At 38.1% G+C, this 26678-nt stretch overlaps 1 protein-coding gene across 11 annotated transcripts in view; it reads right to left on the reverse strand.

Annotated features, from left to right (window-relative positions):
- The window catches only part of NfI (Nuclear factor I), a 70164-nt gene that overhangs the window by 21970 nt on the left and 21516 nt on the right, over window positions 1-26678 (reverse strand). For all 11 annotated transcript variants that reach the window (XM_089739363.1, XM_089739360.1, XM_089739357.1 and 8 more), the window contains exon 2: window positions 2650-2805. In XM_089739363.1, the coding sequence (XP_089595489.1) occupies window positions 2650-2805 (156 nt within the window). The remainder of the gene's footprint in view (window positions 1-2649; window positions 2806-26678) is intronic.

Consider the following 26678-nt stretch of genomic DNA (forward strand, 5'->3'; position numbering starts at 1 on the left):
CCATCCATCTAAGCAATAAAAAAAAAAGATGCGGTAGCGGTTACATGGTCCAATACAGACTTCTACTTCTTGTCTTAACAGGCCTTATTTTTTTTTTATTCCATACATAGGTGGATGAGCTCACAATCCACTTGGTGTTACCGGTCTATGGGTATGGGTCATAGACATCTACAACGTAAATGCCGCCAATCACCTAGAGATATGTATTACTTAGATGGGTGGACGAGCTCACAGCCCACCTGGTGTTAAGTGGTTACTGGAGCCTATGGACATCTACAACGCAAATGCGCCACCCACCTTGAGATCTAAGTTCTATAAGCTCAGTTTAGTTACAACAGCTGCCCCACCTTTCAAATCTAAACGCATTACTGCTTCACGGCAGAAATAGGCAGGGTGGTGGTACCTACCCGTGCGGACTCACAAGACGTCCTACCACCAGTAATTACGCAAATTATAATTTTACAGGTTTGATTTTTATTATACGAAGTATTCCTTCACCGTGGAAGTCAATCGTGAAAATTCGTCAAGTACGTATTTCGTTAGAAAAATTGGTACCCGCCTGCGGGATTCGAATACCGGTACTTAAAAAGATACGTATGCACCAGACGTCTTATCCTTGAGGTTACAACGACTTTTACGCCACCGCGGGCTCCGGTGACCACATATCACCTGACAAGCCATGAGGTTGTCTTCATAATGCAGGCCTTTATACCTTTTATACAAACTGAATTTTAGGCACAGGCTTAGTTAAAGAACTCTTATCTGTAAAAGTAAAAAAGCAATTTCAATGTACCAGTACTTCGGTAAGATATTTGAGACAACGATTAAAAAATAGCCAACTGAAAAAAGGTGAAAATCTTCTGGTTTCTGATAATAAAACTTCTCTGTTACTTTGTTGCCGTAGATGAGGAAAACGAGAGGACGACTCTCCTGATGTTGACTGGTTAGTAGCTCATTAATCGCAATTTCAATGCTATCGCTCATCTTGAAACATGATGGCAAAATTACAATTAGTTTTCATTAACATTTTTTGCATTGCCTCCGAAATCAGAAGAGCTGCTGTTTGGAAGTTGATATTAATTTATTGGGTCCTTGGGTATACTCATTAAGCTCGTTTATATAGTATACTCGTTTTGCTTTAAATGTATACTAATACAGGGTGGCCCATAAGTCCTTTGAAAAGTAAAATTTGAATAAAACGAACAGGGCGCGCGTGAGCGGTGCAGGGGAAGCGTGGGGAGTAACTTCGGTTTCTGGGAATTTAGTCGCGATGGAGCGTTTTACCGGAGCGGACTGTGCGTTTTGTGTGCGCGAGTTTTATAAAAACGACAATTCGGCAACCGTTGCGCGGCGTAAATTTCGAGAACACAAAGGTTTACACAACTTTGACGACACTCCAACTCTTCAAACGATTAAGAACTGGGTTGCTAAGTTCGAGGAGACCGGTTCGACGTTAGATAAACCGCGGTTGGGTCGCCCAAAGACGTCACGTACGGAACAAAACATAGACACAGTGACACAGTCTATTCGCGAAAATCCGACACAGTCAACTCGTAAGCGATATGTGGCTATGATCGAAGAGTATTTCATACCAGAATTGCAAAACTTTTCAGGCTTTAATGCCAGGACGTGGTTTCAACAGGATGGGGCCACTTCTCACACCTCTAACACTGCTATGCCCGTTATCCGTCAACTTTTTCCTGGCAAAGTTATCTCTAAGAGAGGAGACATTTCCTGGCCTCCACGTAGTCCAGATCTGACCCCGATGGATTTTTTTTTGTGGGGCTACCTTAAGGCTAAAGTATACGACACAAACCCGCGGTCAATTGAGGCCCTAAAAGAAAACATCCGCAGAGAAATGACAAGCATTTCAGCAGTGACGTGCCGCGCAGTCATCGACAATTTTAGACGTCGTTTGCAAGAGTGCCGTGATCGCAACGGATTACATTTAGGAGATGTTATTTTCAAAAAATAATTCCCGTTTTTTAAGCTTTTTATGTAAATAAAAATTTAATTCATAATGTAATTAGTTTTATTTTAATAATTTTTTTTCATATCAAAGGACTTATGGGCCACCCTGTATTATAAAGCTGAAGAGTTTGTTTGTTTGAACGCGCTAATCTCAGCAACTACTGGTCCGATTTGAAAAATTCTCTCAGTGCTAGATAGCTCATTTATTGAGGAAGGTTATATAACATCACGGTAAGACCAATGCAAGTGGAGTATCAATAAAAAATGTCTCAAAATAGGGGTTTAAATAGTTCCTTAACATTCTAGAATTGCAAAATATTTTCACTTTATACGTAAATGAAGTGGGAGGTAAAATTTAGCGTTATGCCAAAGTAACTATTCCACGCGGACGGCGTCGTGGGCAAAAGCTAGTGTTGTAATATGAGTGTTATACCAATGTAATCGGGACTATTTCAACCTGTCTCAATGTAAATAAAAACTATAAATCTTATTAGGTTCTAATTAGCTCTGTGGCGTTTTCAGAAACAGCGATTATGTAAAAACATTTAATGAACTCTATTTTAGTATACATAAATAAATGATTTCGATGTTGGAAAGAAAGGCGCCCACTGTTGGACTCAGCCATCGACTCAATTACACTTGTTAAGAGTTAGGAGAGTGCAACTATGTTTGTCTTACCTGTAATTCATATTTAGTATGCCGCTCCTCCTCAAGACTCATCCGTTTCTCGTGTTTTTTGTAATATTTCCGTTTCGCCGCTTGTAAATTGAACCACGTGTACGAAAACGATTTAACGAAAGGCATTAGGGCCTCTATGAACGGATGGAACTCGTCCTGTGAACAATCAAACCATTATACAACTGTACTTAGAACTGCTAGAATTGTTTTCTACCACTGACCTTCCGTATATAGCCGTATAACATGAAATATAGCTAAGTGGCGCCCAACGTGGGGCTCTAGTTGAAAAAATCTATCTTTAAAATTATTCTGTTTGTGAAGCCAATATGTCAACAATATATACCTCAGTATTTGAATATACCTTTTTAACTGTCGCAGTCAAACGAATTCATGAAGAAGCCTTTATTTATTTACTCTTCATTAAACAGATATGAAAACATAAATACCGGTTCATCAAACTCGCAACATCATATCATCATCATTATCCTGCCCTTCTCCCAGTCACCTGGGGTCGGCGCAACATGTTTTCTCCTTCCATACTTTTCTATCATATACCATTTCTTCGCTCACTCCCCTCTTACCCATATCGTCTTTCACGCAATCCATCCATTTCTTCTTAGGTCTACTTCTTCCTCTATATCCTTCCACATTCATAGTTAACATTCTCTTACCAACCTCATTTTCATTTCGTCTCATCACATGTCCATACCATCCCAAACGCGCACTTCTCAGCTTCTCTGTCACAAGTGCCACTTTCAGACTTCCTCTAACATAACCATTCCGTATTCTATCCATTCTCATTACTCCACACATCCATCGCAACATTCGCATCTCTGCTGCACGCAATCGCCTTTCATCCGCCACTTTAGTTGTCTTCATACTCGCAATCTGCTACCTGCTCAATAAGTTAGTTACACGCGACCCGCGAGCGCGGAAGAAAACTATTTCTACTACAATTCAACCGTCTCAAGGTAAGGCGCAGAATTATCTGAGATCCGTTAAACACTTAACACAAACAAGATGCAGAGTGCTCTGCTAAAAAAAAACAATATTTGCCCGCAACAAACTGAAAACGCAATACAAACGCTGCAACTACCTGCGTTCGAAATCCAAACGCAAACGAAACAATAAATAAAAACTACATTTCCCCAATCGAATAGTAGCCAGATATCCCAACTAAGTGTTTAAATCTAAATATTATCGAAAGATATAAACAAAGTCTTTATCTCGTGCAAATGATGGCGGACGAATGAATCACTCGGCCTTTACTGAAAAATATATCGAAGGTATGTCCGGTTGTAATTTTGTTCTAATCACAAAATAATTAGATTATATTTATATTCGCCTGACCGGCCTAGTGGTTACACTGACTACGCTACGTTCGAATCTGGGTTTATGTCCGTTTCCTTGTTAAAGATGTTTGCGACATTCGGAGTCCTGGTTTCGTTATCTTGTATAAGCTTCCGGTACAGGATTCATTGTGTTACGCCGGTAAAAGTAACGCCATCTATCGCCGAATAGTCGAACGAATATCGGAGGATCTAGTAGCACCTAGAACGCTTGGGAAGTACAACGCCATCTATTGTCAGATATCGGAAACACAATACTCGAAATGTGTAGAATATTCTCGATAATTCTAGGGATGTGGTAGTCGGAACTACTCGAAGCGAAACAGCGAATGGATCACCTGGAGAGAAGCGGAAAAAGTATTTGTGAAGTGTTTTAAATGTTCTAAGTGTTGAATACAATTTCTAATTTGTACTTCGGTAAAATTTTATTATATTTATTATATTATATATAGCGCGTAACAGTTGGATGTTAATGCCGACACGGATGAGTATATGGTCCACTTGAACATAAATAGTCACCGTCACGGAGATCAGGAGCAAAACCAGATCGCTTCCTACCACTGGAGGCTGTCTAGAAAATTCGCTTAAAAAAGAACATCTCAATCATATAGTCCAAAGTACATACGTACTGCGATGTAAATGTCGACGCAGTTGAAATTCTAATATTTTCCAACATAATAACTTATCTAATATGATTCCTTCGTAAGCGTATGGAAGTTGTCAGTGAATTAAGCACTTGTTTCAATGAATAAATTGGTGTAAACACCTACAAAGCTACAGGCTATCGAGATATTGTGAAATAATTACTATAACAGTGATATTGAACGATGAAAGTTTTCTAATCGTAAGGTGTCGATGTTTGAGAACAGAAAAGATAATACGAAAGACTAGAATTGGAAAGGCGTAGTAAGAGAAGGAAACGTAAACCTCAATTTGGATAATCATCAGTTAAGAATAATATATTGTTAAACAGTTAAAACCTGAATAATTTCGATATTGATTTTTAAGTATTGCCCAAAATAGTCCACCACATCATGGAGCAAACCGTATCTCCTCTCCAAATAGTTCACATTGACTTTAATTTTGTTCATATATTTTTCCGCAATTAAAATAAAATGAACAAAATTAAAGTCAAATTTTGACATTGTTGTTTCAATTTTAAAACAACATTAACTAATATTTTAAACTTATAAATACGGCAGTATGGCTGTGTAAGAGCCATCATAAACCATTTGCGCAATAAATCAGAATCAAGCAAAAAACTTATTGCAAGCAAATTGCATCCTCTCTATGTTGTATTATAGTCTGTTCAAACCATGGCTGATCTATCGTAAATATATTGCTAATGTCGCGAGCTACACACTCGTAAACACACCTTACATGTTGTCTACAATATCTATTCTGAACAGTGGCACGTGTCCATCTTATATTAGGAATCACTTTTTTATTATTTTTTTATTTGGAAAACCAACTACACAAAACCTTCATATATTATATTAAAAATGGGTGAACAAAGACGAAAAAAGTTCATGCATGAAAGATAGTCTTTATTCCACCTTATTAGGATCACTGCTAATGCGTCATTTGTGTATAATGTAGTGATAAATGAGTCTTGTAAGTCGGCAGGGGTAGGTACCACCACCCTGCCTATTTCTGCCGTGAAGCAGTAATGCGTTTCGGTTTGAAATGTGGGGCAGCCGTTGTACCGTTAAAACTGAGACCTTTACATCTCATGTATCACGGTGGGTAGCGGCATTTACGTTGTAGATGTCTATGGGTTCCGGTAACCCCTTAACCCCAGGTGAGCCGTGAGCTCGTCCACCAATCTAAGCAATAAAAAAGAAAAAAGAAAGATTAAGGGAGCGTCTCGACAGATCTACACAATCTATCTTTAGGCAATCTGACTTTGACGTGACGTTTCAATGCAGAGACTTGGTTCAAAAAAGAACCCACCTTATTCTAAATACAATCACATCGAACAATATTGTATTGTAATGCGTATTGAATCACAATGTAAAATATGCAAATACATGATTTATTTGACGATAAGCTTTGGAATTCCATGTTCTTTTACTAACTTTCGTATCGGTGTGACCTTCTTTAGTAGAAATTTATGAGAGACCTTTCCGTGGCATGTCATTGGTAATTTGATCTACAGAGATATTTATTATATTCGCTAGGTATTACAATCAACTGTCTTTTAAATATCTTCTTTGTGCAGACTTAGAAGTCCATAGACATCGCAATTTTAATGCCACCACCTACTTTAAGACATGAGTCCCAATTGTAAAGTGTGACTGCTGTCTCAACCTTAGTTCGGCACATAGGACTACTTTGTGGCAGAAATAGACAGGGTAGCGGTATAAACGCGTATAATACCTTACTATCAGTAATTTATAATAAAATACTATGTACATAGTCTGCTCGCGATAAATAATGATACACAGTTGCTGTAAAATAGCGTCTTTTTAGCAATATTATAACGGCGCGGGTGGAAGCTGACACATAGCCGCCCACTTTTCTGGAAGCATGTCTCTCTCTTATGTCCTTGTCCTCAATAAAATCACAATTAAAGACTGCAGCCAAACTACAAATAAGGTCTGCGCAAAAATCTTGAATGCGGCAAGATCAAACAGAACAATAGGAAGGCACTTCCGCCTGCAACATTCATAACGCCACATGAATTCTGTTTTTGACCTAAAATCGCTTGCGCTGCGTGCTTTTGAATCCCCTTGCATTTCGGCACAATGCGCCACCAATAAATAACGAGAGCACATGCCATATCTCTGCATATGAAAGTATTCGTCGAGTTCTCTAAATATGGGTACGCCTAACACCCAAGAGTTTGCTTGTGGCTTTAGCAATTGAAGCAGGTTTGTATAATTTTGTTTGTACCTAGTCAGGTCATAAATTCTGTCACATGTTTAATGTAAAATAATTGAAACAAGTTTATTCATTATGTAACCATTCATATACCAAAATGAACTTAACAAAACATAGATTCTTATGACACTAAAGTTTATTCAAAATGACCTCCGTGATTTTGAATACAGGCCTTCAATCTGCGCGGCCAGTCGTCTATCGCAGCACGAACGAGGTCCATGTCAATATCGGCGGCTGCCTTAATCAAGGATGTCTTGAGTGACTCCAAATTGGGATGAGGCTTTGAGCACGCCTTTTCCTCCAAGTGTTGCCATATCTTGTAATCTAACGGATTCAAATCTGGACTGGAGGACGGCCAGTCTTCGTGCCGGATGAAGTCGATTTCACGCACCGCCAGCCAGTCTTGTGTGCTCTTCGCTCTATGAGCTGGCGCCGAATCTTGTTGGAATACCCAGTGCCTGTTATTGAACATGGTATGAGAAACAGGTTCCACAAGGTTCGTCAGGACTGTATTTTGATACACAACTGCATTCGTTTTTACACCTTTCTCACAAAAATGTACCTCTGTTAAGCCCCAATAAGAAACTCCCAACCATACCATGAGCGAGGATGGAAAATGACCTCGTTGGACACGCGGAATACGGTTGCTCGCTTCTTCACTACTGTGTGCGTACACCTTATCATTTTGTTTGTTGTAGCTCTCTTCTACGGTAAAATTTTTTTCATCCGAAAAAAGAATTTCCCGATTTTTTTTTTCCCGCGTACCGCTTCAACAAAGCGCGGCATCTCTTCAGTCTCAGGTCCATTAGACGAGCATTCAAACGATGTCCTGTTTTTCTTCGATATGCCCGAAGCCCTAAGTCTTCATTTAACGCCCTTTTCACCGTGGTTCTGATTAACCCCGTCTGAAGGGCCAACAGTTTCTGCTTACGTTTGGGATTTCTTTGAATTCGCGCTTTCACAGCTTTTATCACTGCTGGAGTCCTAACAGACCGAGGGCGACCATTTCTTGACCTGTCATCTACACTAGAGTCTTCATTGTATCATTTGATGGTACGATAAACGAATCTTTTGGTTATATTAAAAATTTTCAGCATGTTAAAAATTTGAATTGGCGCGTAACCGCAACGATGCAACGCAATAACTGCAACACGGTCTTCTTTAAGCGTCCACTCCATATTTAAAAATGAGTAAAATTCTAAAAGTATACATTTTTATTTTCATGAACAATTCGAAATTCGAATTCAATAAACTTTTTTGTGGCCAGCATTCTAAAAGAAAAGTTTTTACTGTGTGACAATACTTATGACCTGACTAGGTATAAGCCTGCTTAGATTTAGCAGCGCTTATTTGTCTACGACTCTTTTGTACAAGTTTCCGACGAATTGAATTCTTAAATTTGTGGCTTATAGGACTTTTCTCAAGGTTTGAATTTGAAACTATCTTTGTAGCTTAGTTTTGTTTCAAACAGCTTATATTTAGTTTGCAGTATGTTCGATCGACGTGTTTCACCTTTAGACAATAACCTCTCCGAAAACAGCGGTAAAAAACAGAAATCAGGATAATAAAATCGTATTTAACGACAAACTTTAATTCTGTTTAAGGGATCCGAAGTTTTCAGCCATAAACCAAAGTCGTATCTACGAATAAAATTATTTCGAAAAGCCGCCAGCCGAACCATTTGATCAACATTAGATTCGGCCAACAGTAAACATTTTCCCAGACAAAACATCAAGTTGGCGTGACTCGCAGACTGTGCGTGGACTTGCCAAGCTTCACGGGGTGTCTACCCTTCTGTGAATGTGTGAATTTTAAGATTTGAATATTAAGATTAGATAGATTTGAATTAAAGTGCTTGCTTTCTTTACTACATAAATTTTCATTTTCGGCACGGGGAACTATGAAGGAAACCCATTTTAAAATAATTGGAACAAGGTTCCCACTGGAGACATAGATGAAGACCTTTAGGATTTAAAAAGTTTCATCGGCTTACTCATGTAGACCAGAACAAAATATACTTCATGTAAAATGCATCCACACATTACTTAGTGTTAGGCGATATAGTCCTTAATCGTGAAAATCTAATGACAATAATAAAGATGATCGTTTCCTACAGTTCAGTATGATTACTTATTTCACGGAAGATAGAATATACAGCCTATTTGACAACCGAAGTAGCCTCCAAATGCTGCCTATTCAGAGATATTCATCGCCTTAACAAAATAAAAACCATACACGATTAGCCTACCAAAACTTTCCTAACTAGAAAGCGAAATACCAGACATAAGGAAACCCCGACACTTGGCATTGCCACCAGTGTTGACTGCCAGCAACTACCGTTGGCAGGACACTGGGCCACGTGCCACTCCTGACTTCGGTCACGGTGTTGCCAATTTTTGCGTAAGGTCGAGGTTGTTGCCCGCGGTCAGTTTTACAAACAATAACAAAGTAGTTTTTTAGGTTGGCAACACTCGGAGAGATGTCCGCAGAATGGTAATGTACATTGGAGTATCTTATTGTCGGCTCTGTATATTTTTACTTAGCTTATTTTAACTGTCTAAGGTCGAAAGGCTTTGGATTCATAAAATAGCAGTGTTTTTTTTGTGAGTGCGATTCATCTCAGGTCATGCATAACATTTCAATCAATGGGCTATTTTCGTAAACTTTTTTATATTTTAGCCGAAAAAGTATCTATGATATTAGATAAAAGTATGTTTATTAAGAGAAAATGACTCATCATCAACAAGGAAATGTCCACTGACACACATAAAGCTCCACTTTAGTTTCTAGAATCACCGAATAACCTGTTAAAGGAACACAAAGATTTTGAAAAAGTCATTGAAAATATTTGTAACCTGTAACACATATTGTGTAACATTATATAAAAGACTAGCTGTAGCCGTCCGCTTCGCTGGGCATTTAAAATTAACATTATTATTTATCACCCCCACAAAGATTCTAATCATTAACGCCCCTGCAACTGGTGTAGGGAGTCCAACACTCATATTAGCCTATCCATTAAGTACATGTATTTTCTACACGGATACCAAGTTTCAAGTCAATCGGATGCATGGTTTAGTAGTTATAACGGAACATCCGTAAAAACCACTGTAGATTTATTATTAGTATAGAAGTATAGATTAATAGCATTAATAATATATAGATTAAAGAAATATCGTAATATCAATCAACTACCCACATTCTCCGGAAGCAAACGGGCAGCCATGTTGTCTGACTGTTAGCGCGCGAAAAAAAAAACAAAAATGGCGCTCGTAAAACTATCAAAGAACGGTGCAAGCATTTGGCATATAAATGAACAACATATAGTAAGATTGTTGGCAAGGAGTTAGTCTTATAGTACATTCCTTGGTCAAACCGATGATATCAGACCACGCGAAAATAGAATGCCTATAAAATGCATCTGACGCAGCGTAGATTTTACTACGAGAATATACCTACTGCTTAGAGATTAGAAATTAAGATTTAAGAGCAATACAAAAGTAATTCTAAGGACTACCAAAATTGTAAACAGATATATCATTAAAGCTATCATACATTTTACTATTCTAGCAAATGAATAGATGATTTCAAAAACCAATACTAAGAAAGTTGACGTCGTTGTGTGCTCTTCATTGAAGAAAAGTAATATAAATAGAACGGCTGGACTAAAAAAGAATAATAAGAAGATAAACCATAATATTTTTTTCTGTTTGCCTGTCGGTTGATTTGTAGGCGTACATCTTTGGAACTACTTCACGGATTCTGATATCGTTTTCACAGATTAACAGATTTCATTTAGACCACAATAGACTTTGTTTATTTAACTCAGATGTTGCAAGACTGTTAGCAACAGTTATAGTCAGACAATATAATGATATTAATACGAAAGTAACTCTGATTTTTATTTTTGTTTTCAGGCTCAAAGCTACTTCGCCCGCAAGTGCAAAGGGTAGTCGACGCACGCGAGGCTGCCGACAGAAAGCTTACTACTGCTCTATGACCTCCAGGACCCGTGCTTAGAACTAAAATTAAATTAACAATATAATCTTAAGATAGATACTATTTAAAATCCAAAACAATAGAAATTTCGTATTCAATTGTAAAGGCAGCCAGCCGACGCTCTATCTTCTGTCTATGGTTCATTTATGACCATAAAAAATGACTACTACAAAATGACGCTAAATATAATAGCTTTTTTTTTGAGGTCAAATGTAATATTAAAATCCGCATATTAAATATCCCAAGCGATTAATGTCACGGTTGGCACATTGTGTCGCGACAGACTCCTTAAACAATTACAGTCGTTTGCATTAGTTATGAAGAAGGTATTAGAATTCCATTGCACATTACGAGAATTAAAATCGTCTGGGGTAGCCACTAAAAGCTACTGTATTGTACTTTTATTTTATATCTGTCTGAATAGGACATTTTACTTGGTAATGGTTTGTTCAGTTAACAATTAGAAGATGAAGCTATCTACTACAACTAGCCATCTACAACTGTCCCTCTAGTCGTATTTCAATGTGTCAGACTCTTCTGCAGATACTAGTGAGGTAAAGGAAAGCATATTTTCTACACCGACAAAAATATTTCTTCAAGAAAGGTAGTTCATGCTAGTTTTGGGCCTGAACAAAGATAAATAAATAGATATTGATATTAAAAAAACTGATATTTGTCGCATTAATTGGTGGGTTTTTAAATACCATCAATTTATTCTTCTCTAAACTTTTCAATCTAAGTCTTACGGTCTCTATAGGAGAGTTGCTTTGACTGGGAGCACAACACAGATACGTAAGTAAAGGCAATAAGAAGAATTTAATTAGATTCGTGATTCAATTTCCTAGCTCAATTTAAATTAATTATACTAAGTATTTATTAAACTACTGCTCGTACTGGTATCCTGTTATTGTACTGTTCTCCACAAATACAGCAATAACAGTTACCGAACTTATCCTCGAACCACGAGACGCGATTACAGACTGCATGTGGAGGCTCACACAAGATTGTGTGTCGACGACAAATACTTCCGATAGCCGATATCCCGTACCTTATCGAATCAAACAAACTATTAGGCCGGCATCCAGCGGACCTTGCCAAAACGCTGGAGTGCGTTCAACTCGTACATTTTGGCGGTAAATCCGATGACGTTTTCCTTCATTATTTTTTTCTCATAGTATTACGGTCCAATTTATTTTATAGATATTGGCGCCGGTTCATCGGGGATGCCCGCCTGGACTTGGCCGTGGCACCGGTTGGCGGTCTAACTGGGTCGTCTGCGTCACGGAGGAGCTCTGGCCAAAATCATGGCACACGCGGAAACGCAGCAAAAAAATTACACGCGCCCGCCATATTGCCACGCGCCGCTTTGGCGCGATCGCCTCCGCCGACTGCGCACGTCTTTTTACAATAAATCCTATTGTTGTTTGAATGCAAAATACTTGCAAATGCACCCATATCGTATGTATTTGGGTAGTTAACCGGTACGCAGGATGAATTTATGGAAAAGTGGCAATGTTTCTTGGAAGCCACCGAGAGGACATTCCTCAGGCCGAGGTAGGCGCGGCGTGCATGTTATGATTGCAAACGAAAGCTTGCATGCAAAACTGAATAATTCAATGCATTAGTCAGCACGCTTATGTTTATTGCGGGCGAAATTCGACAAACGATGAATCGACAAAACGTGAGCAAACACTGCGAAATATTTTAAAGTCGAACTTTAAAATATCTGAGGCTTACAAAGATCTCATGAACTGCTCAAGAAAAACAGCATGGCATGTTTTTTGGTTCTTCTAGATATGATTACACACAGACTTTTTATTAGTTTTAAACACGTAAAAGTTTTTTAGGTTTAGTGTCATGGTTCGGAAGTCTCAACATGTTATAGTGTTGACTTTCAACCAGACATTATCTTCAAAGATCTTCAGAATACGACGTCCGTTTTAATAGTATTTGTCGATTATAAGCCGGCTAGAGAACTTTGCGACGGGGTTAGATAATATTTTAGTGGATCGCTATAGTAACCGGCAAACTTCTTGAGCAAATGACCTTGACTGCGCAGAACCGAATTTTAGATCACTTTGATGGTGAGGGTGAGGCGCGACGGCAGGGGAAATCGTATCGAGCGCGTTATTAGTAGATCAGTAGAACCTTGCGTCCCGCACCGCGCCCTCATTCCGCTCGCTCCCAAAAGTACGCTTGCGTACAGTGAAAAGTCTATCGTTATTAATTCTTAAGTTATTTGTTATAATTGCTTGTTGACTTTGTTGCCATTGCTATTTGTTGAGTGTTTGTTGATTTTTTATAAAAAATACACTATGCCGCGACAAACTGGTATAGTATTCAAAAGAAAGGGTAGAAAAATTGTGTACGACGTATATTGTTTCATTATAAAACAGGGGAAGAATGATATGGAAAAAGTAAAGCGGACTTCGGAAGCAACAAAAACATCCGTGAGTACTGTTAGGTGCATTATTAACGAAGCTAAAGGCTCTGGCTTGCTCGCCGTGTTTCGGACTCCGGGTAAGAAAAGATCAGGGAAGAAAAAAGTTACCGGAATGGATAGTTTCGTTCAATCTGTAATAAAAAGATGTAATCATAATAACTACATAACAAGCAGCGAAACTCCGTACCGTAGAAAGGCTTCGAAAAATTTAAAGAAGATATAAATTTTAATGGCTCGGTATGAAGTTTACGACGAATTATGAAAGAGCTAGGCTTCAGATGGAAAAAAAAAACAGAAAATAATCGGAAGCTGGTAATTGAAAAAAGTTACATTCGATTACTACGAATCGAATATCTTCAAAAAATAATTAATTATAGACAAAAAAGTAGACGGAACCGACCGAGTTGTAAACTATACCGATGAGCCCTATGTCGACTCATCACGATGATAGCAACTCGGGTGATCAAAACAGTGATGATGATGGTGAAGATTATGATAACGAAAAAAAAATTACAAATACCAGCTTCGCTTCAACTGAACCAAGACCTGGCAACAGCTCTAGTTTTGACTTAATAGAAGGAATATTTATTTTACCCCCAGATTAAATTATTACAATTATTAACCTATATTTTTTGTTGATGTTCTCATAAATATATAAATAAATACATATGTTGATTTTAATAATTTAATAGCATTATGACGCAGAGTAAATAATGTTTTTGCACGTGAGTGTACCATGCGCAAACTTACCCCCACTACGGCAACAAATTCTCAAGAAGTTTGCCGGCTATTATACCTATATTTATGCAATTTATTTATGGACCACCTGGTCAATAAAATCTATCGCAACCACCTTCGGACTAAGTAACAATTAGTGGTGGTAGGACCTCTTATAAGTCCGCGCGGGTTGGTACCACCGCCCTACCTATTTTAATTAAATATTGCAATTACAGTTTTTTTTACTGTAATTTTAATGCAATTTGGCACTGAGAATTTATTTTCATGTACATATGTACACCGTATATGTAAATATATACCTATGCGATGTTGCTGTATACACGCTATATACATTAGGTATATATGCGTGGCAGGGCTCGCTCGCTGAAGCTCGGTAACAGCTGAGCGTTTTGTGCACGAATAGAAAATAGTTTCAAGTACAAAAGTTGGGGTGCCATGAAGGGCGATTATCTAATTATATAAAAATAATAATGGTAATTTCGCGATTTCTGAACTGAAGTAATTTTAAAAATTTAAAACAGACACGAGTACAATGTGTAGTAGAGTGCAGTACTATTTATTAATAGTATTTTTTATTTTATTTTTTATTGCCCTTATAGACAGACGAGCATACGGCCCACCTGATGGTGAGTGGTTACCGTCGCCCATGGACTTCAGCAATGCCAGGGGCAGAGCCAAGCCGCTGCCTACCTTTTATTAATAGTACATTTTATTCGTAAATTATATAATTGTATATTGAAAATATAACTAACGCGGTAATTCTAATTGTGTTTATTCCGCTTCAAAAAGTATCTTTTGAACAATGAACTCACGGAACACCTGATATGTGGTGGTATCCGGAGTCTTGTCCGATTCAAATACGAGAGCTTGAAGTCAAAATTGCCCCCCAAATAATGATTTATATATCCTTCAAGCCGAAACGCATGATATTAGTGCATATAACGTTATAGTGCACCACCGGTATGTAAATACAAAGCATAATTTTGACAATTTTATTTATTTCATCGTACAAATTTAATGAGTGTGAGTCATTAAATTTATCACTAGGACTCTTATGAGTCCACGCGAGTAGGTACCACCACCCTGCCTATTTCTGCCGTGAAGCAGTAATGCGTTTTGGTTTGAAGGGTGGGGCAGCCGTTGTAACTATACTTGAGACCTTAGAACTTATATCTCAAGATGGGTGGCGCATTTACGTCATAGATGTCTATGGGCTCCAGTAACCATTTAACACCAGGTGGGCAGTGAGCTCGTCCACCCATCTAAGCAATAAAAAATAAATAAATAAAACCCAGAGACGAACAACCATTACTACACCGAGCATTCCACAACGTCACTAGTTTTTATATTTAGCACCGCTGTAAGTAGCACCCTACACTCGCTGCAATCACATCGACCTTCCTCGCGCACTCGTCGACGAAATCGCCCATTCAAACTCGCGCCCGCTAATGCTTAAAGCGATTTTCGGCTCTGCAATCTCAAACTGATGTGACTGACTGACTCTAGTACGTGTGAGGCATATATAGGATGGTATTACGTCTTGGATATTGTCAAATAGAAGCAGCACATTCAAGTTATTAAAACATTTTTTTTTCTAAGTAGTAACATCCCGGGCAGTTCCCGACCATGTTCAAACCCCAATTTTCTTCATCAACCATAGATCCGACCAATAAAATAACTTATTAAATGTAAGCCAGCCGTATAAAGCTCATGAAGTCATCATATGGTGGAGCAACTATAACCAACCTGGTCTTTAGGTGTTATCTATTATTTTTTTATTGCTTAGATGTGTGGACGAGCTCACAGCCCACCTGGTGTTAAGTAGTTACTGAAGCCCATAGACATATACAAAGTAAATGCGCCACACACCTTGAGAGATAAGTTCCAAGGTCTCAAATATAGCTACAATATCGTCGCTCAATGCCCTATAATATAATATATTAATACTTATTGGATAGAAATCAGGAATTAGCAAATAGAGAGGAAGATGAGAATAATCGACGTAGTAAGAAGAACAGCCAAGTCAAAGTTACGGTGGGCAAAGCATATTAGTCACGGAACAGATTACCGATGAATTCTTGAGTGGCACCTACTAATAAAATGAGTGTAGACTGTAGACAGTAGACAGGGCCAACAATAGGGAGACCGAGGACCTGGTGAGACAGGAGCTGAAGGAATCGCACCACATAATAATATATACATGCATAAAACATTGTGGTTATACCTTGAAAGAAGCTGTGTCCAACATTAGTCTTACGATATATAAGAATACTGATTTATTTTAGTCAGAAGGTAATCTGACATATTATGATCTTGAATAACATCCTCCACGAATAACGTCAAGAGACCTACGTTATGTATAATAATATAACGGGACTTGAAATATTACGTGTTTTAGTCGTATTTAGTGCAAGATAGAGGAGGAAGAGGTCGACCGAAGAAAACATGGATGGAGTGTGTGAATGACGATATGAGATGACGGCTGATGGAAGAGAATGGAATAGAAAAATTCGCTATGTCGACCCCACCTAGTGGGACAAGGTGGAGATAAAGAAGACGTCTTAGTAACAACACAATTCTGTCGTGGTTTGGTTTTTTTTATTGCTTAGATGGGTAGACGAGTTCACAGCCCCCCTGGTGTTAAGTGGTTACTGGAGCCCATAGACATCTACAACGTAAATACGCCACCCACCTTGAGATATAAGTTCTAAGGTCTCAGTATAGTTACAACGGCTGCTCCACCCTTCAAACCGAAACACATTACACCTTCACGGCAGAAATAGGCGGGGTGGTGGTACCTACCCGTGCGGACTCACAAAAGGTCCTACCACCAGTTTGGTATGGAAGATTGGTGTTATTCCAAAAGGAGTTATGAATCTGCGCTTCCTTCTCATCGTGGTAAACCAAGAAAATATATCGCCTTTTCGCATTAAAAGTATACAATTTCCCAAAAAAAAATTCGAAATTGAGTTAATAATATGCGTAAACATTTGGTATCACCAGTATGTTTCTCATAAATACTGTGAAAAGAGCGTATTTTAGTTATAGGTAGTTGTTTTTTTTAGTTTACCTATATTTTGACAACTATTAACAAAATTAATACATAATTCTAACTTACTTTAAAAGACAGATAATATAACTGGTAAAAAATAAAAAATAAACGTTGCAAGGATGATTAATATTATATATATCACATGTTAAGTTTTTAAATCACTCTCCTGTAAAATTAGTAAGTTTTGACATAATACAGTTTCAATGCGAGAAGACGATATGTGAGCTCCAGTTATGACTTGATTCTGAATTAGAAGCCACAAAACGATGACAAACAGATAGAATTAGGAATACCCGTCCTTTTGTGGAGCTCGCACAATCAAACCTAAGTCTATCAAAACAAATAAATCAAAAGACGTGTAATTCAAGTACATGAGTGCATAATGCATTAGCGATTACCATTCGTAGTGTCGTGTGTAGCGTACGTGCCGGCTCAGAGCACCGACATAAAGTCTGCGAGGACATCCGGGAGGCGAACCTATATCACGTCGCGGAGCTAGCCTTTACGTAATATAATTACAACGACAAAAAACCTAGTATACTTTATTATAGTTTAAATGGGTTTTTTTTATTGCTTAGATGGGTGGACGAGCTCACAGCCCACCTGGTGTTAAGCGGTTACTGAAGCCCATAAACATCTACAATGTAAATGCGCCACCCACCTTGAGATATACGTTCTTCCGAAACACATTACTGCCAGTATAATCTGAATTTAGATGGATAAACAGTACAGGTAAGCATATTGTCAAGAAGCAAGCATAATAATCAGACCATGATATTAAAACTTCAATCCTAAAGATCAAGGTGCATCAATTCGCGCGTTCCTAAATATAAATTAATGACAGCTTGAGAGTCAACCAGCTAAGAATTGTTTAACATATACGACAGCACTATGGACGTTTCAATATCATAAAACACAAATTAAATGCGCTGCTAGTGAAGTTATCGGGAAAGACGACAAGTCAACTTGAGCGAGTTAATTATTCGAATGATTTCTAAAAACATTGTGGAGAGTATTAAGCGGTAGGCAGCGGCTTGGCTCTGCCCCTGTCATTGCTGAAGTCCATGGGCGATGGTAACCACTCACCATCAGGTGGGCCGTATGCTCGTCTGCCTACAAGGGCAATAAAAAAAAAAAAACATAATCCCGATATCTCTACACGTATAATGGCTTAAATATGATTTATTAATATGCTTATATTAGCTTCAGACGTATGTATGTTTGTAACGGAATCTTTGAACATGATTTTGACCCCTTCAAAACGCCAGATTAGCTCGAAATTTGGAATACTTATTAAGGACCGATGACAATTCAACTAAAAAATCAAAAATAAATAATAGTTTAAAAAAAACTAACAAAATACGCTTTTATAGAAAATCCAACTAAAAAATAGAAAATAAATTTTAATAAATTTGAATTAAAAATAGTGTAAGAAAATTTGATTTTATTGTAAAAAAGCGTAAGGTGCTTTTCAGGATATTATCAAAATAACCCTTCTACTCGTATCTGTTCATAAAATATTTATAACTACTTATACCATGCACCCCACGCTTTTTTTTACAATAAAATCATTTTTTTTTATCATCAGTCTACTACTAAATTGTGTGTGCACTGTAATGTATGGCCAGGATCGAACCTACCGCACAATAGTTCGCCACGATTCAAACACATTAGCATTCCGAGCTCTTATACTAATGTTAGATAACAGTGCGCGTGCGATGCGTCTAATGAATATTTGTATCGACGTATCTGCACGCGGATGTTCCCAACGGATTGACCTGGACGCGATTCTGGGAAACTTTGAGCTCCGGGTTTGAATCCTGCTAAGGAATAATGTTTACTTTGTTCATGCAAGAATTACGTAATACGTATTTTCTGTGGTTTTATCGAGTCATACACTTTTTTTTTATTGCTTAGATGGGTGGTCGAGCTCACAGTCCACCTGGTGTTAAGTGGTTACTGGAGCCCATTGACATCTACAACGTAAATGCGCCACCTACTTTCAGATATAAGTTCTAAGGTCTCAGTATAGTTACAACGGCTGCCCTACCCTTCAAACCGAAACGCATTACTGTTTCACGGCAGAAATAGGCAGGGCGGTGGTACCTACCCGCGCGGACTCACAAAATACGTAAAACGTATTTTCTGTGGTTTTATCGAGTCATACATATATACATCATACCATCCGGGTATGGAATGAGCTCTCCTCCACGGTGTTTCCCGAACGTTATGACATGTTCTTCTTTAAAGGAGGCTTGTGGAGAGTACTTAACGGTAGGTAGCGACTTCCCCTGGCATTGCTGAGGTCCATGAGTGACAGTAACCACTCACCATCGGGTGAGCCGTATGCTACTCTGCCTACAAAAGCAATAAAAAAAAACCAGAATGATGGCTCCGCGTTCACAAATACTCGAATAAGGAATTGATGCAGTTAGACAAGATTACAGATAAGTTATAACTACGGACTGATGATTGAGGAAAAAAGTAGCTACAGATGGCGATGATCCGGTACCTTCTAGTCTTACCCAAGTAAACTATTATCTACAGGAAGAGTCAATACATCTAGCATTGTGTTCACGGGTCACGGAACCTAACCATTAGCCGAATATTTATTCTGTTGAAAGTACTGTAAACACTTACTATTAGAAATTATAAATCTATAGCAGATTTAATGCAATTGAAACTTTGACCTCATGTCTCAAGGTGAGATTCGAAATAGACGGGGTCATGCGCCGTAAGTTCGCGCGCCCGTCCACGCTAATCAAAAAATATACATAGTTCAGAGCTTTAACTCAATTTGATATTTTGATGTTATAATGGGCTTTCAACACAAAGGGCCAATAATAGGAAGCTTTACGTCACTTCAGACGAGTAGTAAACAAGAGTAACGAAAGCTCAAAAGCTTCTGTTTAATTTGGCACTCAGTCAAACCTCACTCAAGGTCACTTCAATAGTTAAACTATTTCTATGAAAAATTTATGATTCTTTCACATTAAAATAGTGTGATTGTTAATATATTATTGAATGAATTAGTGGCGAATAATTCGTGAGTTTTCATTACGGACAGCAGTGCAGTGTGACGCACAAACAATCTCATCGTGAAACGTGTTCACGTGTGAGCACGGAGACTCATGATGCTTCAGGCTTAAAAGTGATTTTGCGACTTCGATAAAGTGGCACGACACAAGAACCCTCTCATTGTGGCTGCCGGTAACTACATTTCCGATCCTGCGGAAAGAATGGAAAGCAGTCGAGGTCGCCCCAAACACGTCATTTCGGATCCTCCCGATCCATTAACGGTGCTTTTAGGTACTTCAAGCACCGGTCACCGTTCTTGTCGAACCCGTCGATTGCGACGAAGGGTTCGATGAGTAAATTAACCCTCAGACACAGCCCACTGAGTTTCTCGCCGGATCTTCTCAGTGGGTCGCGTTTCCGATCCGGTGGTAGATTCTGCGAAGCACGACTCTTGCTAGGGTTCGTGTTAGCAACGTCGTCAGGTTTGAGCCCCGTGAGCTCACCTACTAGTTAAGGTTTCGCTGAAATAGCCTCTCAAAGCTATCAGCTTAGGTAGGAAAAAAAAAAACGAATGACCCTCTTGAATTGAACTAAATCATACCGCAGCGATATGGAGTTGCGGAAAATCCCACGATAATGCACCGTTAAGCTGGCTTCATCTAAATCAGGTCCTGAGTACTGCACTCGTTTTGAATTCGTCAGACGTCGTGCAAGGTGAGGCGAGGACGACGCACTCAACCGGGACGCACTGTGGGCGAACTGACTTCATATACAATAACTGGAAAACACACTACACTACGAGCATCAACGACGTCAGTCAGTCAGATGAGCACAGCAAAATCGTTACGTCATCGATTGGACTTTATTTGAATTTTTCTTTAGCTTTATCGCGATTTGAAACACGATAACACGAGAAAGCAATACTAAAAAGAGACAAACATATTTCACAGGATTTCACCTGCGAGAGAATAATATGGAATACTTCTCGAAGTATTGTTTCTAGCGCGTGTGAATTACAGGCACGTTTAAAATATCTATCCTTGACACGTGGCAAGAAGAACATTCTAGACCAAAACCTCTTTAGTGAACATATTCTAATAAAGATGCCCAATCAAACCCGTGGTTCATCAGACAGGATCGCTATCCACTAGATCAAAGAGGTTCTATAATTTAAAATACATGGTTATTATTAGGGAATTTTCGGAAATAGAGCTAGATTTTTTTTTCCTACCTAAGCTAAGATGGTCTAGAGACTCCACATCAGCTTCACCGGGCTAGTAGGTGGACTCGCGGGGCTCAAACCTGACAAAATTGCTAACACGAACCCTAGCAAGAGCCGTGCTTCGCAGAGTCTACCATCGGATCAGAAAGGCGTCCCACTGAGGAGATCCGGCGAGAAACTCAGTGTGCTGTGTCTGTGGGTTAATTTACTCGCCGAGTCCTTCGTCGCAAGTGACGGGTTCGACGAGAACGATGACCGGTGCTTGGGGTACCTAAAAAAAACGATTGACCTCAATATGTATACGCAACGTATTCTACGCCGTGAGGGTCTCCGAACTAGCCCCCCACAGCTCAACCCGAATCCGGCTCACGATCGAACACAATTATTTGCAAATACCCAACTAATATTCACAGCACGTATGCTAACATATTTTTTTACAATGGGCGTTTGACGAGGCACGGCGTGCGTTAATAAAACTGCATTTTGTATTAGCATTGTATTGAATTTGTCATCGTTGCGTAACTCTATTCGTATTGCAAAGGGAATGTTTGTCTAAAGGGCTCGGTAGGATAATGAAATGAATTTCGGGAAAGTTTTTTTTTTTTTTTATTGCTTAGTTGGGTGGGCGAGCTCACAGCCCACCTGGTGTTAAGTGGTTACTGAAGCCCATAGAATCTAGAACGTAAATGCCCCACCCAGCTTGAGATATAAGTTCTAAGGTCTCAAGTATAGTTACAACGGCTGCCCCACCCTTCAAACCGAAACGCATTACTGCTTTACGGCAGAAATAGGCAGAGTGGTGGTACGCGCGGACTCACAAGAGGTCCTGCCACCAGTAATTACGCAAATTATAATTTTGCGGGTTTTCATTTATATTACACGATGCTATTCCTTCACCGTGGAAGTCAATCGTGAACATTTGTTGAGTACGTATTTCATTAGAAAAATTGGTACCCGCCTGCGGGATTCGAACACCGGTGCATCGCTTCAACACGAATGCACCGTACGTCTTATCCTTTAGGCCACGACGACTCCTGATCCTGTAGGATCTCGAAGACAGGGCCCAAACTGAAACTAAACTGTAAGCCTACTTCTTTGACCAATTCTAGTTGTATTTTATACGCGTAGTATCGCTGCCTTTGGATTACATTGCGTAATGTAATTAATGAATAATTATCTGCGGCCAAAATAGGCAGGATATACCATGATAAAAAATAAATGTATTAGTATGACAAAACCTAACAAATACTATTTAGGTAGCTACAATTTTAGACAAGTAGCAAACTCGCTACATTATTTTTTACACATTTATCTAGCCATGAATTTGGCTAATCAACCTACTGCTTCTTTTGAGCAGGAAAAAAATATGACATCTATTAATTTGGAATCCGTTCCAAGCAATTTAAATTAAATACTAAGACAACAGAGTTTACCTCTTGCAGTAAATATGATTTATTTGGACACAGCCCATCAACAAATACTGTTTCTTTGAAAACAACTGTGATCAACCTGGTGCATCAGAACTTACAAGGTTTGATGGGTAAAGAACTTGAAATTGATTTGTTTCTAGATTACAATAAAGTCAACTTTCTATGTGTAACTGAACATTGGCTTAAAAAATATGAATTAAATTGTAATTTTAAAAATCACCAGGTTATGAGTTCCTTCTGCAGAGAGAATGCTATACGAGGAGGCTCTCTTATCATTGTTAATAAAAATTATAAATGTAAGGAACGTAGAGACATTGTGAGCCTCTCTGTGGAACGGATTATTGAAATGGCATGTGTAGAGCTTGAGCAATTCATTGTTGTAAGTGTGTACAGGCCCCCGAATTCGTTATATGATTCTTTTGAAAATATATTGGAACATGTTTTATTAAAGCTTTCTGTTTCTAATAAACATATTTTTATCTGTGGTGATTTTAATATAAATTTATTAGAAAATACAAATGCCACTATTAGATTCAGAACATTGTTAAAATCATATAACCTTAGCAATTTATTTTCAGAGCCCACAAGAAAAACTAGCACATCGGCAACCTGTATAGATAATATTTTCACAAACGTAAAACCTTTGCATAAATATATTATTAATCATTTAAGTTCAGACCACAGTGGACAATTCATATCTTTTAAAATTAAATCTGTTACAGATGTTAATAGTTCAAGAAACCTACAGTTTGTTCCTATTAATATTAGACGTATGGAGAAGTTTAGAGGTAAAGTTTTGGCAAAAATTGCGAATGTTTGTTATAGTGAAGATCCTAATGTTCACTACATGGATTTATTTAATTGCATTAATGATGAATTTAGTGCCATCTTTACTTCTAAAACTCTGATCTTACATAATAAAAGATCATTCAATGAATGGGCGACTGTTGGAATTCACAAAAGTAGGCAGAGATTATATGACCTTTATCATGAAAAATCATATAATCATAATAAGTCATTTCATGAGTATGTCTGTAAATATTCCAAGTTGTTTAAAAAAGTATGTACATTGGCCAAGTCATTGCACTTAGGCAATCTTATAAAAAATGCACCTGACAAAATTAAAATGACTTGGAATATCATTAATAGGGAGACTGGGAATGTCAGAAACAGCAATGCTGAATCAATTTTGAAAATCAATGATAAAATAATAACTTCTCATCAAGAAGTGGCCAGTGCTTTTGAGCGCTACTTTGCTGATATCCCAGCTTCTACTACAAAATCTTTAATTTCATCTCCTACCGTCGCCGAATCATTACTGCAAGATCATGTTGATAAATGCAGTGTTAACTTTAAGTTCACAAATATTGCTATAAAGGACATAATTGATAATTTCAAGCTCATTAATATTAAAAAAACTGGTGATTTATGGGGAATATCAATTAAGGTTATAAAATCCATTATTGATATAATCGCACCTTACCTTGCTACAATATTTAATGACTGTATTGATAGTGGTGTGTTTCCTGATCTAATGAAATATAGTAAAATAATACCTCTGTTTAAATCTGGTAGTACTTTTGACCCCACTAACTTTAGACCCATTTCAGTACTACCAACTTTGAGTAAAATTTTTGAAAAAATTATTTTGGAACAGCTTTTGAACCATTTCTATTCCAATAACCTGCTTCATAACAAACAATATGGATTCACTAGAGGCCGTTCGACTATTGATGCAGGTGTAGATCTTATTAAAAATATTTTTCAGGCTTGGGAGGAATCGCATAATGCCCTTGGGGTATTCTGCGACTTATCTAAAGCTTTTGATTGTGTTGAGCATAATACATTGTTGAGGAAATTACACCATTATGGTATTAGGGGCGTTTCATTAGAACTTATTAAATCTTATTTATCCGGAAGAATCCAAAAGGTAGACGTTAAAGGAAAGAGATCTTCCGGTGTCTTACTTAATATGGGTGTTCCTCAGGGTTCCATATTGGGTCCCTTCTTATTTCTTGTGTATATCAATGATTTACCAAAGTTTATTGAAACCCGTCACGAGGTCGTATTATTCGCTGATGATACATCCTTATTGTTTAAAATTAAACGACAATTGGAAGATTATGACGATGTGAATGATGCTATCTCGCGCGTGGTACATTGGTTTAGTGTTAATAATCTGTTATTAAATAACAAAAAAACAAAATGTATAAAATTTACCACACCTAATGTTAGACAAGTAGACACTAATATCATTGTAAGTGGAGAGACACTGGAGCTTGTTGATTCGACAGTTTTTCTTGGTATAACAGTTGATTCCAGGCTGCAGTGGGGTCCTCACATATGCAAGTTAGCGAATAGACTTAGTTCTGCAGCGTTTGCGGTAAAAAAAATACGAACGTATACTGATGAAGATACGGCACGTCTAGTTTATTTCAGTTATTTTCATAGTGTTATGTCCTATGGCATTTTGCTATGGGGCAATGCTGCCGATGTCGAAACGATTTTCATCCTGCAGAAGAGGGCTATTCGTGCTATTTATAATATGCACCCGAGGGAATCCTTGAGGGACAAGTTTAAGGAAATCAAAATTCTAACTTTAGCGTCCCAATACATTTTTGAAAATTTATTGTACGTGCGTAAAAACATTGTAGAATTCCCCAGAGTCTGCGATTTGCATAATGTGAACACTAGGAACAAACATAGGCTTGCGTTGCCGGCGGCTCGAATTAAGAAAATAAGCAACTCTTTCAGGGGGCTGGGTGTACAGCTTTTCAACAAGATCCCACAAAACGTTCAACTACTACCTGTTCATAGATTTAAGAAAACTGTCAAGGAACGTTTGTGCAACAAGGCATATTATAAAGTTAAGGATTTTTTACTAGATGGCACTACGTGGGAATGAGGCGTTCGCTCCTGGCCTTTTCATTTTTCATTATTATTATTATTTATTTGAATTGTATTTTTTTGACTTGTTTTTTTGTATACTGTAAATATGTTTTCTTGTTTAAAAAAAAAGAAAATAGTTGAGAAAATACAAAAAAAAAAAAAAAAGCCCGCTGAGTTTGTTTCGCCGGTTCTTCTCAGGACTGTGGCTTTTTTTGGAACCGGTGGTAGAGTTAACATTTTCTTTTACATTTTGACATTCAACAAGTGTGTTTTTGATGACATCCAAGTTGAAATAAATGATTTTGAATTTGAATTTGAATTACTACAGGCACAACAATATTTTCGTTGGACCCATATAGATTTCGATATCCACTTAACACAAGATGGCCCATGGACACGTCTGCGTAAATCAGTTAACTAAAACTATATTATCACTGATATGACTTCACACTATACGACCTATATAACCACAAAAATAACCCATTGAGTTCCAAACGACAAACCGCGTTAACCACTAAGCCCCGAAAATGTGATTACGACTAACACCACACAGCCTCCTGCTAAGACACATCTCAAATCCAAGAGATGACATTTAACTGCATTCGTATGCAAATCCGGCCTGCATCCCCGATCCGGGCTCACATCACTAATCCTACGTAATCTTGTCGTCGGCTCACCGTAAGATATTGGTTATCGGCAGTCATGTTGGGGGGCTGGAGTTATGATAGTGAGTGCAACATTGCGATTTGTGGTCCTTCTGTATTGCTACGTTGGCACCTATCTATACAAATAAATAAAATTGGATTGTCTGTTTGTAATAATAAAATAACCACTTTTTACTAATTGCGTAAGTATGTATACCACAGTACATATAGCAAAATCTTTTTTAAATTTTTGTCTCTCCAACCAATTTTGACGAGACTTTCACTGATAGGTAGCTGATGATATAAAGAGTAACTTAGGCTACTTTTTTAGACTAGCTTCGCCCCGCGGCGTCACCCTTGGT

This window comes from Bombyx mandarina, chromosome A1 (assembly GCF_030267445.1).
Source record: "Bombyx mandarina strain Sakado chromosome A1, ASM3026744v2".
NCBI lineage: Eukaryota > Metazoa > Arthropoda > Insecta > Lepidoptera > Bombycidae > Bombyx > Bombyx mandarina.